The sequence below is a fragment of the Populus nigra genome, chromosome 13, assembly GCF_951802175.1.
Source record: "Populus nigra chromosome 13, ddPopNigr1.1, whole genome shotgun sequence".
NCBI classification, from domain to species: Eukaryota; Viridiplantae; Streptophyta; class Magnoliopsida; order Malpighiales; family Salicaceae; genus Populus; species Populus nigra.
In genome coordinates, this window is record NC_084864.1 from 11,004,892 (window position 1) to 11,021,042 (window position 16,151).

Sequence of the window (16,151 nt, forward strand, 5' to 3'; positions counted from 1 at the left end):
ATGCGAGGTTTTAAAAAATAGATAGCAAAAAAATTAAAAAATACTCATATCCATATTAAATATTAGCACTCTATTTTTTTTTAAAAAAAACAGCCTAGAAGCAGCATAGTCTTATTTGTTTAGAGGGGTTTTTTTTTTTTCCCTAAAAGAAAAGTAAGTCTATTTTAACTATTGGGCTTAAAGATAATCCAAATAGCCCAATACCTGATATTAACATTCCATAGGCCCACCATAGCCCAAATATCAAGAAACCCTAACGAGATTAGCCGCTGCTATATTAATACCCACTAGACCAACCACCAGAAACCCTATTGAGAGAAGAGCAGCGAGAGAGCTAGCTAGCTCATTCCTTGCATCAAAAGAGCTCTCTTGTAGCTGAAGGACAATGGCAACAGCAAAATCTGTGAAGGACGTGTCTCCTCATGAGTTCGTCAAGGCTTACTCTGCTCACCTCAAAAGATCTGGCAAGGTATTTTGTTGCACATGGTCCAAACACAAAATTATAAGCATGGTTTTTGGATTCTTTCAATTTAGATCTGTTGTTTTAGTGATTGATAAATTGGGTTTATGTGAAAGCAGGTTTTGGTTGCTGTAGGTTTTTTTTTTTAAAAAAATTGTGTGATATGTGCTTAATGCTTGAGCTGTGTGTTTATATTTATGGCTCATAGGAATTCGTAGTTTATATTTATGGCTGATACATCTTGCGGAGTTCTGACTGATGGTGCTGTTTGGTTTGTCCTAAAACAGTTTAAGAACTAACCCTTGATTGTTTCTGAACTGGGTCACTATGATTGAAAGTATGCATGTGTAAAATATGCACTACATGATTCAGTGATTTTGTTATTATAATTTTGGGAGGCAGATGATGATGAGAGGGGAGATAGAGAAGTGATTTGTGTTCATCTTTTAGAAGGCTTATGTGAGTTTTAGTGTATCAGGAGGTATCATACATGTGGGTCAACCATGGTTTAGTGGTGTGGTTGTTGAACTCTTGAAGCTGTAGTTTGTGGCTTGAATGTTTTGAGAATTGCGTGTAATACCTGTTTCAATTGATGTTGTTTAGCCCCTTATCCTTGGTTTTCTCCTTTTTTGTATTGAAGGAAAATAGTCTTTGTTTAGCACTGATAGAGACGTAAATCAAAGCATTTTATGAAGTTTCTGTCAGTATCTTGTGACTTTTGACTGATAAAATCTTGTTTTTTTGAATTTCTGAACCTGTTAACTGCTGTGATATAATTAGTCATTAGTATGATTGTGGTTTAGGGGTTATGATCTATTTTCCTTCTCTGTTGATGAACAGATTGAGTTGCCACTATGGACTGATATTGTGAAGACTGGTAAATTTAAGGAGCTTGCACCATATGATCCTGATTGGTACTATGTCAGAGCTGGCAAGTCATTCTCTCCCTTGTGGGCACAAGCTCATGCACGTTTTGTTTGGGGTGTTTGTGATGCACAGTTAATATCTTTTGCTCATAGGCATGATATTTAATCTTTATTGCAGCCTCCATGGCAAGGAAGATTTACATTAGGGGAGGCCTTGGCGTGGGTGCTTTCCGTAGGATATATGGTGGTAGCAAGAGGAATGGAAGTCGTCCACCTCATTTCTGCAAGAGCAGTGGTTCTATTGCTCGTCACATCCTTCAACAATTGCAGAATGTGAACATTATCGATATTGACCCCAAGGGGTGAGCTATTTTCCTCGTATTTTTCATTTAGTTTTTTTATAATTTGTCTTCAAATTATGCTTTCTAAGATTTTATTCGAATTTCAGCCTATCAAATATGCTCAGCTATGAAATCTTGCTTTGTTACCCTGTCTTTCATTTCACAATTGAAGTGGATTGATAAACATAGATACACTGAAGAGTTGCGTATTTGCTGATGTGTGTATTTTTGCTTTGGTAATAGTGGGAGGAGAATCACTTCAAGTGGTCAACGGGATCTTGACCAAGTTGCTGGACGCATTGTGGTAGCCCCATGATCATCAAATGTTGAGCTATGTTACAACTGTCTTACTCTAGGTTTCAGTTTTAATCCTGTGGAGAGATGTGACTGCAGCGACAAGATTATATGCTATGGCATTTTTGGTCCCAACTGTGAATGTTTTTGATGTGAAGATGGTTTTTGATATGTTGCATTTCAATGATTAGGTATTTTTTTGTCTTGCTGGATCCTTTTTCTAAGATTTTTAGAATCAAGTTAAACTAATATCTACACACTTAAAAATATACATTTTTTTTTGTGTCAAATCGAAATTGTAAAATTTAATCTTCCTTTATTTTATATTTAATAACCAGTACTTGAGAGGTGACAAGATTGTTACGAAAAAGCTCCTAACCAGTAAACAGTTTTCAATTGTCCTGGAACTGGGGCTCGTTCCTCTGCAAGTTTCGCACCATCTCGAAAGTTTCTTGCAATCTTTCTTGGCTCTTTGGGTTATTAACCTTCTCTGGACCCCAATTTGTTTTCTAGTTAAACCTAGGGTCAAATCCAGGGGGGCATTGGAGGATTTGATACTAGGAAGATTGTCTTTCTTGGCTCATGGTGAAGTTTCCACAGGCAAGGAAGGGCTTTAAGAATAGAAACCATCGTCATATTGTAACTGCTATGGGTGCAACAAAACAATTTTTTATAGGATGGGAAGCTGTTTTTTTCAAGATCGGAAGCTATTGCAGACTAGGAGTGAAAGTATAGTGCAGTGGTTGTATTCTAGTTTTTTTTGGATAATGATCGAGGATTTAATTAAACTGCAAAAGAAAAAAGTACAAATTAATAAAAAAGAAAACATAAAAGTACAACAAAGAGAGTGAAAGTTGCTCTTACTTCTATAACAAACTGTATATAACATGAAATCAGCAGTCTTGAGAAGCAGTGTATATAACATGAGATCCCCATAAACTCAGACTATGAATGATCCAGAAACAGATGCAGTAACAACCCAGAAGTCGTCACCTCCACGGTCAAGTACCAAGAAATTAATGAGTCATAAGCTATGGAGCCCTCCCCATTGCATTGTTAGTCCAAAGTAAAATACCCTCGGCATTTCGAACTAAGTCAAGCCCCGTGTAAGGAAATTCTTCATTCTTTGACCGAAACCACAAAACCAATTGATGCAAAATGAGATAAGAAATCCTATCCCAGATAGGAGTTCGGCCATCAAACACCGAGTCATTTATAGCAAACTGATAAGTGCAAAAAATATATATTTGCTTATTCTTTTTATACTATGTTTTTTTAAAGGTATTTTGAAATTATTTGAGTTGATTGAAAATTATTTTTATGAGTTTGACATGTAGAAGAGATTTCATCAATTAATTACTAAAAGATAAGAAATTCTGTATTTTACGTTTCAGATCTAATTTCTTGTGACATGATTTTTGACAAGTTAGAGTTCTAAAATAAGAATGTGGGCTTAATCTAAGTTGAAGTACACATGTCAAGATTTCCAGGAAAGTATTATGGGCAAAAATCCGATTTCATTTGGACCTCGAATCAGACCTGCAAAATCAGGTCATAATTTTTCTCGTAGCAGGATTCTCTGCTTTTACACTAAATATTCAAACGAGAATATCTTAAACTTCCAATATCGAAATCAGGCGATTTAAAACCCAAATTCATCTACACATCCAGGACTACAACTTTCATGAAGGACTCAAAGTCAGATAAAGTCTTTTTAAATGATAGAATTCAAACGCAATCTGGTTGGTCGAAATGGATCTCCTGATCTGATTGGAAAACTAACAATGCCATATATCCCAATACAACTGAAAGTCTGACATAAGAACAGTGGGCCTTTGAACTCAAGAAAGGTGCAAATCAATCCTTTAACATGTCATGAATGAAATAATATAGTTGGGATGGTAGGATATTACAAGAAACCAAGTCAAAATCAAAGTTTAAATTGCAATAAAGTTGGTATTATAACGGAATTGTGATAACAATATACAGTATAATTAGTTTTTCAACACAAATTCTAAGAGATTTATCCAACCTTAAAGACCACATAAAAAAGAACGAATTTAGCATCATGAAGAATCCTAATTAGCCTAAGAATCCTGAGGATTTTGGCAGCAAAGAAGGAGGATAAAGAGAGTAGAACACAGCTGAAACAAGATCCAAAAAATATTCCTTCCTTCTTTGCTTTTGTCAATTTTCCAGCAACTATGAACTAAACTCTCAATTCAAGAGGGATACACACCATCTCTATTAGCATGTTGTGAGAAGTAACGTTATCATTGTAATTCATTTAGGTTCAAGTATTTATTTTTTCTTGTTCAGAATTATGTTATTGATTGGTATTCAAGTTTATTGAATTGTTTTGAGATGACATGTATGCTTTGTAGTTTCTTTCAATCCGTAATTGTTGTTAGGGACTAGAGTAAGAAGCAAAAGAATTAATTTGATTGTTGTAACTCTTATCTTTATTTGTTAGGGAAGAATAAACTAAGTTAAATTGTCAAGCTTTTGAACGTTTGCTTAGAATAAATGCACAAATTTTATTCATAGATTGCTACCGAGTAAATGAAAATTGTTTTCAATATTACATTTGCTTGATGGTAAGAAATTTATTAGAGAGCTTTTCCTAATTAATATATTCATAATCTCATTGATTTTTCTTAGTTTTAACGGATATCAAATTTATTTGCTTGACGTGAAAGAATATTTATTTTATTTCGATGATCAGCATATTTATAGGAATGGATGTGTGGATCCTTAAACTGATTTAACGACATATCAATTTATTACTTTCAGAATTATTGTTTCTTGAATTTCTCATTCAAATCCTTCATTCTTTCTCATTTTAGTATATTGTAGGCAGATTAAACAAAATTTCTCTTAGGTTCGACCTAGTTTTCACGATCATACTACAAATTCATTTTGTTTTTTATAGTTAAATCAGAATTATAGTTTGATGGTTCCAATAACCGATCACTAACCATATACCCCAAGCTATATCATAAGTCAGATTGATCCAAAACTTCCTATGAAATTTTCCTTTGACAAGAGAAGGCTATTAATAAATGAACTGATCTAGTGACTGCGGCATAATCCATTTGACACTCCACCAAGATAGAAAACGAGACCACATTTTCCAAGTGTGAATACATTGGACCAGAAGATGATCTGAAGATTCCTGGTGGGTTTTGCAGAAAGGATAAACCCGCCAGTAAAGACATCAACCCGCCAGTAAAGAGAAATAAACCAGTGCTGATTTTCCTTTGGACTGCAAGCCACATGAAAATCTGAATTTTTGGGGGAGCCATCTTGAGCCATACATTTGAGACATACTCGCTGCTGCCAACACAAACATGGCTGTCAATCAAATTTTTACCTGACTTCACAGTATAGCTCCCATTCGAAGTACTGTAACTCCAAACCCACTTATGCACAGTTGCCTCATTTAGTTGAACCACGCTTAGAAGCTACAGAAGAGATGCCAGCATAGCTGATTCATATTGAAAAAGCTCACGACGCCAAGTTATATTCCAACGCCAAACTCCTTCGCGCCGCTCATCCATTTCCATAATCTGACCACCCGGAGAGCTTATTCGAGAGCCAACAATCCCTCCAAAAGAGTATACTTCTACCGTTACCCACCTTGTACCTGAGATTATCCTTGATAGCTGTAGAAAATCCCTCACCCAAACTATTGGTCTTCATAATTCCATCTCATAAACCTAAGATTAACAAAAAAAAAAAAAAACATGTGTGTAAAGACTAAAACACCCCTGAACCAATGACTTATTTTTTCTTGATATCAAGGCTAATGTTATCTTTTTACTATATTTGAAAAAATTAAAACTTAAATTACATTGGTCAATAATATTAATTTTTTTTTACTCAAAGACTAAAAACATCATTTTACTATTAATTTTTTTTTAAAAAAGTCACATATATCTCCGATCAAATCTAAAATGACTAATGAGCCATGTAAGAAGACTAAACTACCTCCAACTCATAAGTATTTGGTTTTTTTTCCCAATGAAAAAAATAATTTTTCTATTATAATAAATAGTGTTTTTGCATCTAGATCTACGATGTTTTTTCCGTAACGTATGTGTTTTGTTAATATAGATATATATATCCATCCTGTGATTTAGCTTTAATTAATTTTGTTAGTGTATAATCACTTTGAGAATATATTTGTAAAGTCGATCCTATTTCTAAAATAATAATAATTATTATATATAAAGCTAAATCATATGAAGGAAGTTCTATTCATCAAGACTCATTACACTGTAGATTGGAACGTTGTTAGTAAAGTTATGTTCATTAAAATTCATGGTACTGTGGATTGAAGCAGTGTAATGATAAAACTTCCCTTACCACAGAGAGTTGCAATGATTGCAAGGGGAGGATGAGGTTGTCTTTTTATTAGGATGCAATTGGCATTGAAGAGATGGTTTGGGAGAAAACAGTCAGTGTAAATTTTAGTGGGGCGGCAGGCCCCAGGCTGCAGACACCTGGTACTGGGGCTGCCATGCCCAGCCATATAGAGTTCCAATGGTTGTAGGGGGTTGGGCCTCAGGTTGCAAATATATGGCACTGAGGCTGCCATGCCCTGGGTGTTGGGGTCAGACCTGCACGCAAGGCTGCAGACCCAGGCGAGCAGATCTGCAAAACCGCACGCCTATGGTCTAAAGGGTTGCTAGGTAGTTGCAGCAGGACCTAATTTCATCGGGTCTTGCTAACATTAGGACCCAATAGCGTTGGGTCCTGTTAGACCTATTAGAGTTGGGTCCTACTTTCAGCACGATACAAGAGTGTAATTTTTTTTTCTTTTTCATATGGTAAAGAGGAAATAAATAGATGAGAATTTTTTTTATATTCCTTCGTCATCACCTAAGAGAATTATAATAAAAATAATAATATTTATAGCAAAAATAATACTATTTTTACTATTAATACCTTCAATTATAATAAAATAATAATATTTTTTGCACAAATAATATTATTTTTAATATTAATACCTTCAATTTTAATAAAATAATAATATTTATAGCACAAATACTAATAATCATAAAAATTTTTAATTTTATACTTCAAATCAACTATATGGTTTTTCTTTGATAGTAATAATATTTTATTTCAAATTTATTAATGATAATAATAATCATATGAACAATAATTTATATTTTTACCCTTTAAATGGATCCTGATGCAGGACACTTTCAATTGGGTCCGGCGTCAGGACCCGATTGTCTTGGGTCTAGCATCAGGACCCCAGGGTAAAGAGTTCCATGTCAGGATCCAAGTCTAATGAGTCCTGTGTTAGGACCCAAGGATAATAGGTCCATGTCAAGACTCAAGGATAATGGGTCCTGTATTATGAACCAATGCTCCCGAGTCTGGTTGCGCAGCCACACCCAAGGAGAATATATTAAGTTGGGTCCTGCCCTTAGCATGACTCAATGCTTTTAATTTTTTTTCTTTTTTCTCATGTAATTTTTTTCCATATAGTAAAGAGGAAATAAATTGATGGTAGTTTTTTTATATTGTTTAAAAGTTGGGTGATCATAATTTTTTTCATTTGAGGTTGTGTTGAATCTTATTAAGGCATGTTTGTTTTTGCATTTCAAAAATTCTTTGAAATTTTTTTTTAAATTTTTAATTTTTCCCTCTAATATTATCATGTTAAAGTTGATGGAGCTCTCAATAAATTTTTTATTCACATCATTACTTTATATATTTGTATTATATAAGAGAATTTTTGAACAATAAAATCCACTAAAAAATAACTTATAAATATCATAATATAATATTATTTTGGGTAATAGAAGATATTTTAATTTTACAGCATTAGTATATGAGATTCAAAGTTTTATCAATGTTTTATTGTCTTTAAATTTTTTATTTAATAGTTTTAAATTATATGTATTATTAAATACATAAATAAATTATGTATTGGGTTCTTCCTGAGCAGGACCAATTAGAGTTGGGCCCTAATGTAGATAGGACCCAAACTAGATTTGAGTCCGGCTGCACAACAGAACCTAATAAGTTTGGGGACCCAAAAGCACTAGGTCTGTATCTAATTCTATAGGGTCTTGTGTTAGGACCTAAGGCTAATGGGTACTGCGTCAGGACCTAACTCGCTTGGGTCCGGCGATAGGACCCTATTCTCTTGGGCCCTGCGTAGGACCCAAGACTAATGAGTCCTGAGTCCGGATCCAATTTTGATTCTGCGTCAGGACCCAAGGGTAATGATGCATGCATCAGGACCCAAGATTAATGGGTCCTGCGTTAGGACCCATTTCACGATCTAATTCTCTTGGGTCTAGCATCAGGACCCAAGGGTGATGAGTCATGCATCAGGACCCAAGGTTATTGGTTCATGCGTCGAAACCCATTTCGCATGGGTCCTACCTCCTCACTCAATTCTCAATTCTCTTGGGTCAGCTTCAGGACCAAGGTTTTGTTTCTTAGGTTTCTAAATTTATTATTTGTGTTATAATTAAATATTGTTATTTTTATTATAATTAAAAGTATTAATATATAAAAATATTATTTTTTTTTATTATAATCAATAGTATTAATATTAAAAATATTATTATTTGTATTATAATTAATATTATTTATAAAATAATTAATAAAATTTAAAAAAATTATTATCAATATTGAAAAACAACATTAAATTTGATTTGAAGGGTAAAATTAAAAATTGTTATTGTTATTGTTATCATTAATAAATTTTAGAAAATATTGTTATTACTATTGAAGAAAAAACAATTTTTTTAAAAGATTAAAAAATATAAGAATTTAGACAAATAAATTAAATATTATTATTTATATTATAAATATTGTTATTGGATTTGATGTTGTAAAAGCTTTGGAATCTAATATTATAGTAAGACCCAATACTTTTAATTTTTTTATTTATAATTGTTATAGAATTAAAAAGTTGTTCCACGATGTAATGATGCAGCGTGTCCACCTCACTAGTAAATAATTAAAACTAGTGTTACAACTTACAAACATTAATTCACCGGTTACGAAACTTCGGGCCCCTCTTGTACTTGCAGTGATGTAGGAAAAGCTTGTGTTATTGTCTTAAGTCTGCACCAATTAACCCGAGCCTTCTGCCTCAACACACTTTCCATACGCCTATTTATATTCCATCGCTGAGAGTACGAAGAAGATGAGCTCTTCCGCCTCTGTCAACTCTCTAGCCTCACTCAAGTCCTCTAAAGATTCAATCCGCTTTTGAATATAAGCCATCCGGGCGTCTTGATAAGGATAATATGCATGTCTTAGCACATAGTGAAGTTTGCACAGGCAAGGAAAGGCTTTAATAATAGAAACCAACGTCATGTTGAAGCTGCCATGGGTGCAACAGAGCAATATTTTTCAGCATTGGAAGCTGTTGCAGATGATGAGTGAAAGTACAGATACATGCAAGCAAAGTCTATAATTTCCTACATTGTCACTCCTGATTTAAAAAGGAAAGAAAAATTTTCCTATACTACCAGACACAGGACAGCTGCCTTGTTAAATTTCCTAGAATGTTTTGTTTTCCCTTTCAATATATATATATATAGCAGCAGTCGTAAGAAGAAGAATATTTATTTCTCTCCTCTTTCTCTGGCTTATTGTTGTTATTATTATTATGGTTATTTGACTATCAATGGAGTATCAGGGCAAACTAAAGAAACCCGGCTTCCAGGTATCTCTAGCTATAGTTATCCTTGTATTCTTTACTTGGATATGCAATGTTTATGTTTTGTTAATATATATATGTAGCCTCAGATTTAGCTTTAATTAATTTTATTAGTTTATAAAATATAATTAGTCGGCCACCAACTAAATCTAATATATATGTGATAGATTCTGCATTCGAAAGCAATTTTCTTGCTAGCTTTGCAAGTGTTTGCAATGATGGAATGTATCTTGCTAATGTGTTGAAATCATGACAGGGATTCTACTTGTCGTGTTCGTACTAGAAACTGAGTTTAATGAGTGCCTTCATGCTTAGCTTTAGTTTTCCGAGATTGCGGTGGCGTGTACGGCCAACAAGCAACTTGTAAATGTCTACGTAGATGTAGTTATCATCCCTACCTCCCCGTAGTGAAGGACAGGGAGGATGGTCAGTCAAACTATTCATACAAACAACGAAATCGTAGACAAGTTCCTAAGGATTAAGGCTAAACTTTAAGACTTTATTTCCTCACGGGATTTGAGAGATCACTTTTATATAATATAATTTTCTACATTTTCACTCCTAATTTAAAAAGGAAAGCAAAATTTTCCTAAACTACCAGACACAGACACAAGACAGTTGCCTTGTTAAATTTTCTAGAATGTTTTGTTTTTCCCTTCAATATATATATAGCAGCGCATTCGTAAGAAGAAGAATATTTATGTCTCTTCTCTTTCTCTGGCCTTTTGCTTTAGAGTAGGCTTATCATTATTATTATTATTATTATTATTATTATTATTATTTGACTATCAATGGAGCATCAGGGCAAACTAATGAAACCCCGGTTCCAGGTATCTCCAGCTATAGCTATCCTTGTATTCTTTATTTGGCTACAGTTTCTGTTTTAAGGGTTTATGGTTCTCTTGATCATCTGTTTTAGACAATGATTGGTAATTTAATTTATCATTCTTTCATGAATTCTGATCAGGTCGAAGCCAGCAAGGAGGATCGGATAAGCCAGCTCCCCGATCGCATTCTATCCATCATTTTATCAAAATTACCCATGAAAGATTTGGTTAAGACCAGTGCTCTATCCAACAGATGGAAGCACCTCTGGGCGCTGAGGACCAACCTAAATTTTGATGTTGACGGCATCTTTGGAACCAATCATGAAAGGCCCGATTGCAGTTCAAAACATAGCAAACATTATAAGGAATTTAAGCTTGAATTCGCAAGGTGTGTCGATGGATTCTTGCAGAATTTCCAAGGCACAAAAATAATTTCTTTCAAGCTGCATTTCTTGAAACATCTTGGAGACACTTCTAACATTAATCGATGGATTAGTTCTGTGATTGGACTGGGAATTGAAGAGCTTGAACTTTTCTTATCAGGCATGACATTATTTTCCTATTATCATCATGGTCTATTAGGTGATGAATATTATAGATTTCCCGATTGGCTTCTTCCCCATCCTAGTGATTCAAGATTAAAGCACTTGCATCTACGAACTTGTGTTTTAAAACCTCCTGCTGATTTTATCGGATTCAACAAACTAATAACCTTACAACTGCACGACGTATTTTTGGGAGAAGAATTTCTTGCATCCCTCTTCTCCAACTGTTTGCTTCTTCAAGGTCAATGTTGATACGCTGTAAACATATGTCCCTTTTAAAAGTTTTCAGTACTTCACTCCAAAATCTAGTGTTGCTTGATTGCTCCAACCCATCACCAGTTAAGGTAATAGCCGTAAATCTCACGGATTTTGAGTATAGTGGAGACATCATGAAGATCACTGTATTTGTTGCTCCTTGTCTGGTAAAGATCTACTTTAATTTCAATTCAATTCATGTGATAGACATGCCGAATGCATTATCCCACTGTGCAACATTTCCAACTTTACAGACTCTAATCCTGCATCTGGACCCTTGGAAGGTACGTAAATATTTAGAATTCACGAAGTGTAACTAACCTCCAATGATGACAATGAGAATCTGTTTTCTAATCTGCTTTTGTTTTCATTCAGGAAAAAAGATTACCACAGAGCATGGACTCGCTCAGAAATCTGAAGCAACTAGAGCTATTTTATATCAAAGCAAGTAAGGAAGAGGATCTGTTGTGGGTATTGACATATCTAAATGCTTGTCCACTTCTGGAGAAACTTGATATCACGGTCAGTTGCTATATATTCCGTCAAATCTAAAACATTCTGGAGAAACACTTTATTTGAACTGTTTGTTATCAGCTTACTTTCAACAGTTTATTTTGCCAAAGCAGTTGGAGTACAATGTTGTCTAATATTGTGAATCTTATTGTGAGTTGTCTCTGTTGTCTATAGCTGAGCGGTGAAGAATTCCACAAAAATCAAAGAGGGATGCGAAATATCTGTGGATGCACATATAGCAGACTTAAGAAGGTTCGGATGAATGGATTTGATGGTAACTGGTTTGAAATGGAGTTTATAACGCATATACTGAAAAGTGCAACATCCCTTGATCAAGTTGTTATCAGTCCCTTGGCTAGTTTTTATCTCGGAGGTGGTGAATGGAGTCATATTACTCCAGATGAGTCCTGGCATGAATCACGACAGGATGTTGTTAGAAAATCACTTCAAGAAAATGCTCCTGCTGGTGTTCATCTTGTATTCTTATGATGCCATTTTCACTTTCTTCTCTTTTTTTTCTTGGTTTTTAGTAATTACTGAGTGTCAACAAACTTGGAACCGAGGGCCTTTTGCTCTTATTTGTTTTGAAGTAGTCCCAAAGGAATAATTGCCATCAGAAACTTAATCTTCTTTCCAATACACAAGAAACTAGGGGGAGAGGGGGTCACATTTAGTGTAAACCAAATGCTAGAGTGAAGCAAATGTTTGAAGCAAAAGTGAGACCGAAACCATTATGCTCTTTAGGTTAATATTTTATTAAGCTGTACTATGCCTGTTCTTCATGGCCAGGCTCATGAAAAATCAACTGAGCTTCAAGCTTGAAAGCAAAAGGGTGCACAAATCTATATTCCAAAGATTCTAGGTATATGTTACCCGGTACAAGTCCGGGTACATATCTCTTGGGATTTTATAGTAGGAAAAACAAAAATAATAATATCAGTGAAGGCTTGATAGGCTTCCTCTATATCCATCATCAGAAGCTCTAGGGATTTCAGTGCATGAATTAAGTACAATGTTCACTTTACACACTCTTAAGACAGAAGCATCCTAAATTAATGGAGATTTTCGTTGCATGAATCATCATAATTAAAAAAATGATAGCCGAAGCTGACAGTCCGACTGCTATGCAACACAGCTTATGGAATTGACCCCGCAGCATTTTACTTTAGCTCCACAGATCCTTCCGGTAGGCCTGCTTTAACGAGCATCAGACTAAGAGAATCAGCAGGAAACTTCTGGCCAAAAAACTGAACACGTAAGAAATGGCTTGATCAGCTGCCACCACAGTAAGTCAATCATATGTGTGTATATATATAGCTTATGGAAGTTCAGCTGATTTTATGGAAGAAGAGGAGTCCTGATCCTTACTTCCACAGACGCAAAGCTAATTGAATTTCCTCCCTCTACTCTCTTTGAATGTGCAAACCCATTTGCTGTTTTCAGTCTCTCTCCATTGCAATTGAGGCTTTGCTAGTCCATATCACTTTCACACGCACCACCCTTTAAGAGGAAGCCACCTTCCCAATACAACTTTGCTGTGTCCCTGTCAGTACTCTTTTACATCTAAACTACCTCTATCTTTGATATATATGTATATAAAGGGTGTGCTGTGTCTTTGCTATAACTTTGGGATCAACCTGGCATATTGTTTTTTCAAGCACCTTTTTCTTCTTTGGATCATTTGGCTCTTAATCGTCAATTAATTTACTAATCCTGTTTGTCGGTTCAGTTCCTTTATACTTTGTTAGTATTATTTATTAACTAATTAATAAATTAAGGCAAGCTTCTTTCCAAGTTGGGAGTCGAATCCTGTGTTCCTAATTAATTGTTAGACCATGTAGCATGTTTGTCTTAATCTTAGTCTGATAGCAAGTTTTTTTAAAAAAAATTAGGCATGGAGACTTTTTTTATGTGTATTTTTACATAAAATATTTTAAGTGTAAATCAAAAACCTCATATAAACATTTAATTAAATAAATCGATAATTATATGTACAAGTAAATGAAAAAATATTATTAACAATAACTAAAATCAAAATTAAAAAAAAATTAAGAGATAAATATAGATTAAGATATTTGATCTTATAACTTAGAACATTTACCTGGTTATGTTTAATGATTTTATTTACTAAAACAATTTTTTTATTCAATCAAACGATAACAAAAATAGACACACATGTTATTGATTGAATACAATAAAAGAAGAAAAAATATATCATCCAAGGTTGAACATATTAGAAATATTATCTAAAAATAATTTTTTTTTTAAAAGTTCATCTATATAAAATAAAAAAAATATAGATAAATTAGAATAATATCTTTAAAAATTAAACACATACAAATCGTTTTTTTTTTAAAAAAAAACACTTAACAAAACTCTATTCAAAACAAGCTAAAGAAGCAAAATAAAAAAGCATGGAGGAGGGATATTAATTGAAATATAAATTAAAAGGTATTAAAAAAAAGACATAAAAAAGTATCAATTAGAATAACAACCAAAATTAGAATAAGAAAAAAAAAAAAAACACATCGTCTGGTACTGTTCACCTTCTTCATCATTTTTTCACTCAAAAGCTACTTGGGTGGTTATCTTTTTAGAGCATTTAATTCTCATCTCTCAAACAAACTAGACAAATCATACACCACCGTGACGATCTGACACTTGACCATACCATGATATGGATCTTTTTAATTGATTGACACCACAACGGCCTCAATGCCGCTCCAAAAAGGCCAACTCAGGCAGTCCTGAGTTGTCAAATTTTGACAGTTCATCTTGACAACTTTTAACCAGCAGTTGAGATCCTTTCGGTTTGAATCAAGGAACAATATTTGGCACCAGTAAAGAAAAAATATCTCTCTTCCACTTCCTATAAATAGAAGTGCATTCCATATCTTGAACAGGAAGAAATCAAGGTTTAAAGTTGGTAAAAAAAAACCAACTCCCTACCCTTGGTTTATGTTTTTTTTCCTACAACTTTCTACCACTCCCTCCGTTGCGCCTTAGCCGTCGTTACCGCCACTAACCACACACCAAGACTTCCCAGCACCACCAGGAACACCATTGGCAGCTATTCTCACCCGGCCAGGTAAGCCTTCTTCTTCCTAAAACCCATCGGTGGTGGCCATTGCTTGCAGAATTTTGCATGCAATGGCCAAATAATTAACCTCATGGTCACTAGGTTGGGCCAGTGACCATACGAGCCTAGGCTGGACCGGATCCAGCCCACTTAAAAAAACAAATGTTGTTGGGCCTCGACCGACCCAACTAAATATTGTTGTTCTGCATCAGGACCCAATGCTCTTGGATTATGCGTCCACACCCAACTCTAATGAGTTCGGATTGCAGCCAGACCCAAGGCTTTAGGGTCTGGCATTTAAGAGGGCCAAAGCACTTGGGTCTGGTGTTGCCGCCATACCCACTTAAACATTAATATTAAAAATATTATTATTTGTATTATAAATATTGTTATTTTTATAATAAATGATATTATTAATATTTAAAATATTATTATTTGTATTATAAATTTTCTTATTTTTATTATAATTAATATTGCTAATATAATAATTAATAAATTTGAAAAAAAATATTATTAATATTGAAAAAAATAATAGATTTTATTTGAAAGGTAAAATTAAGAATTACTATAGAAAAAAACATAGATTTGATTTGAAGGGTAAAATCTATTATTATTATTATTATTATTATTATTATTATTATATATAATCTGACGAATATAGTTTTTGCAACCCTTGACCTTTGCTAAGATGTGGAAGAAGCGAGTGTTTCTGTTCCCCAACTTGAGCCACTACTATCTAGCCTTTTGTCTCTATATAGATTCTACATATCTGCAGAGTTTCTATTGTTTACCTTTCAACTCATCTAGCCTTTTTCCTTTCAGAGTCAGACAGCCCTCCACTTTCAACCTGATTCTCGAGATTCTGGATAGAAGACTGGAGATTTTGTAGAGCCTAGTCTTGATTCCCAAACACAATTTTATTCCACTTTCATAGCTTTAGTCTCAAAGCATTGATTCTTCTAATCACTTGAAAGTCACCGGGGATATCTCGCACAATATCCTCCCAGAAGACCTTGAGGGTCTTATGGAAGGAAAGGGCCATGAGCCAGCAATCCAAACATTTAAAAGGTTTCCATCAGCAATGAACTTGTTCTTTCCTAACAAGCAGGGGACAATAACCTGAAAGGCCATGATTTAGACAGATCAGTTTCAAATAACTAAAATGAGACAAGCATTCTGTGTGAGAAAAAGCTCTATCCAACCTGCTCATGAAGCCACCTCTAAATCAAGTGAAAGTATGATTTGATCAAATCACAACCATCAATGAAAACT

The 16,151-nt window shown here is 34.2% G+C and overlaps 3 protein-coding genes across 3 annotated transcripts; all 3 read left to right on the forward strand.

Annotated features, from left to right (window-relative positions):
* Positions 1-293: 293 nt before the first annotated feature.
* On the forward strand, positions 294-2,167 carry LOC133670672 (small ribosomal subunit protein eS19x). Its single transcript, XM_062091233.1, has 4 exons — positions 294-469; positions 1,301-1,391; positions 1,505-1,688; positions 1,911-2,167. Exons 1-4 carry the CDS (start codon positions 386-388, stop codon positions 1,981-1,983), a joined length of 432 nt encoding a protein of 143 aa, XP_061947217.1. The 5' UTR covers positions 294-385; the 3' UTR covers positions 1,984-2,167.
* An 8,216-nt stretch (positions 2,168-10,383) lies between these two features.
* On the forward strand, positions 10,384-11,572 carry LOC133670493 (F-box/LRR-repeat protein At3g03360-like). The gene is made up of 2 exons (XM_062090995.1): positions 10,384-10,490; positions 10,628-11,572. Exons 1-2 carry the CDS (start codon positions 10,452-10,454, stop codon positions 11,282-11,284), a joined length of 696 nt encoding a protein of 231 aa, XP_061946979.1. The 5' UTR covers positions 10,384-10,451; the 3' UTR covers positions 11,285-11,572.
* On the forward strand, positions 11,299-12,404 carry LOC133670491 (uncharacterized). The gene is made up of 3 exons (XM_062090994.1): positions 11,299-11,571; positions 11,663-11,809; positions 11,975-12,404. The coding sequence occupies exons 1-3, from the start codon at positions 11,299-11,301 to the stop codon at positions 12,287-12,289; spliced, it is 735 nt and encodes a 244-aa protein (XP_061946978.1). The 3' UTR covers positions 12,290-12,404.
* The last annotated feature ends 3,747 nt before the right edge of the window (positions 12,405-16,151 follow it).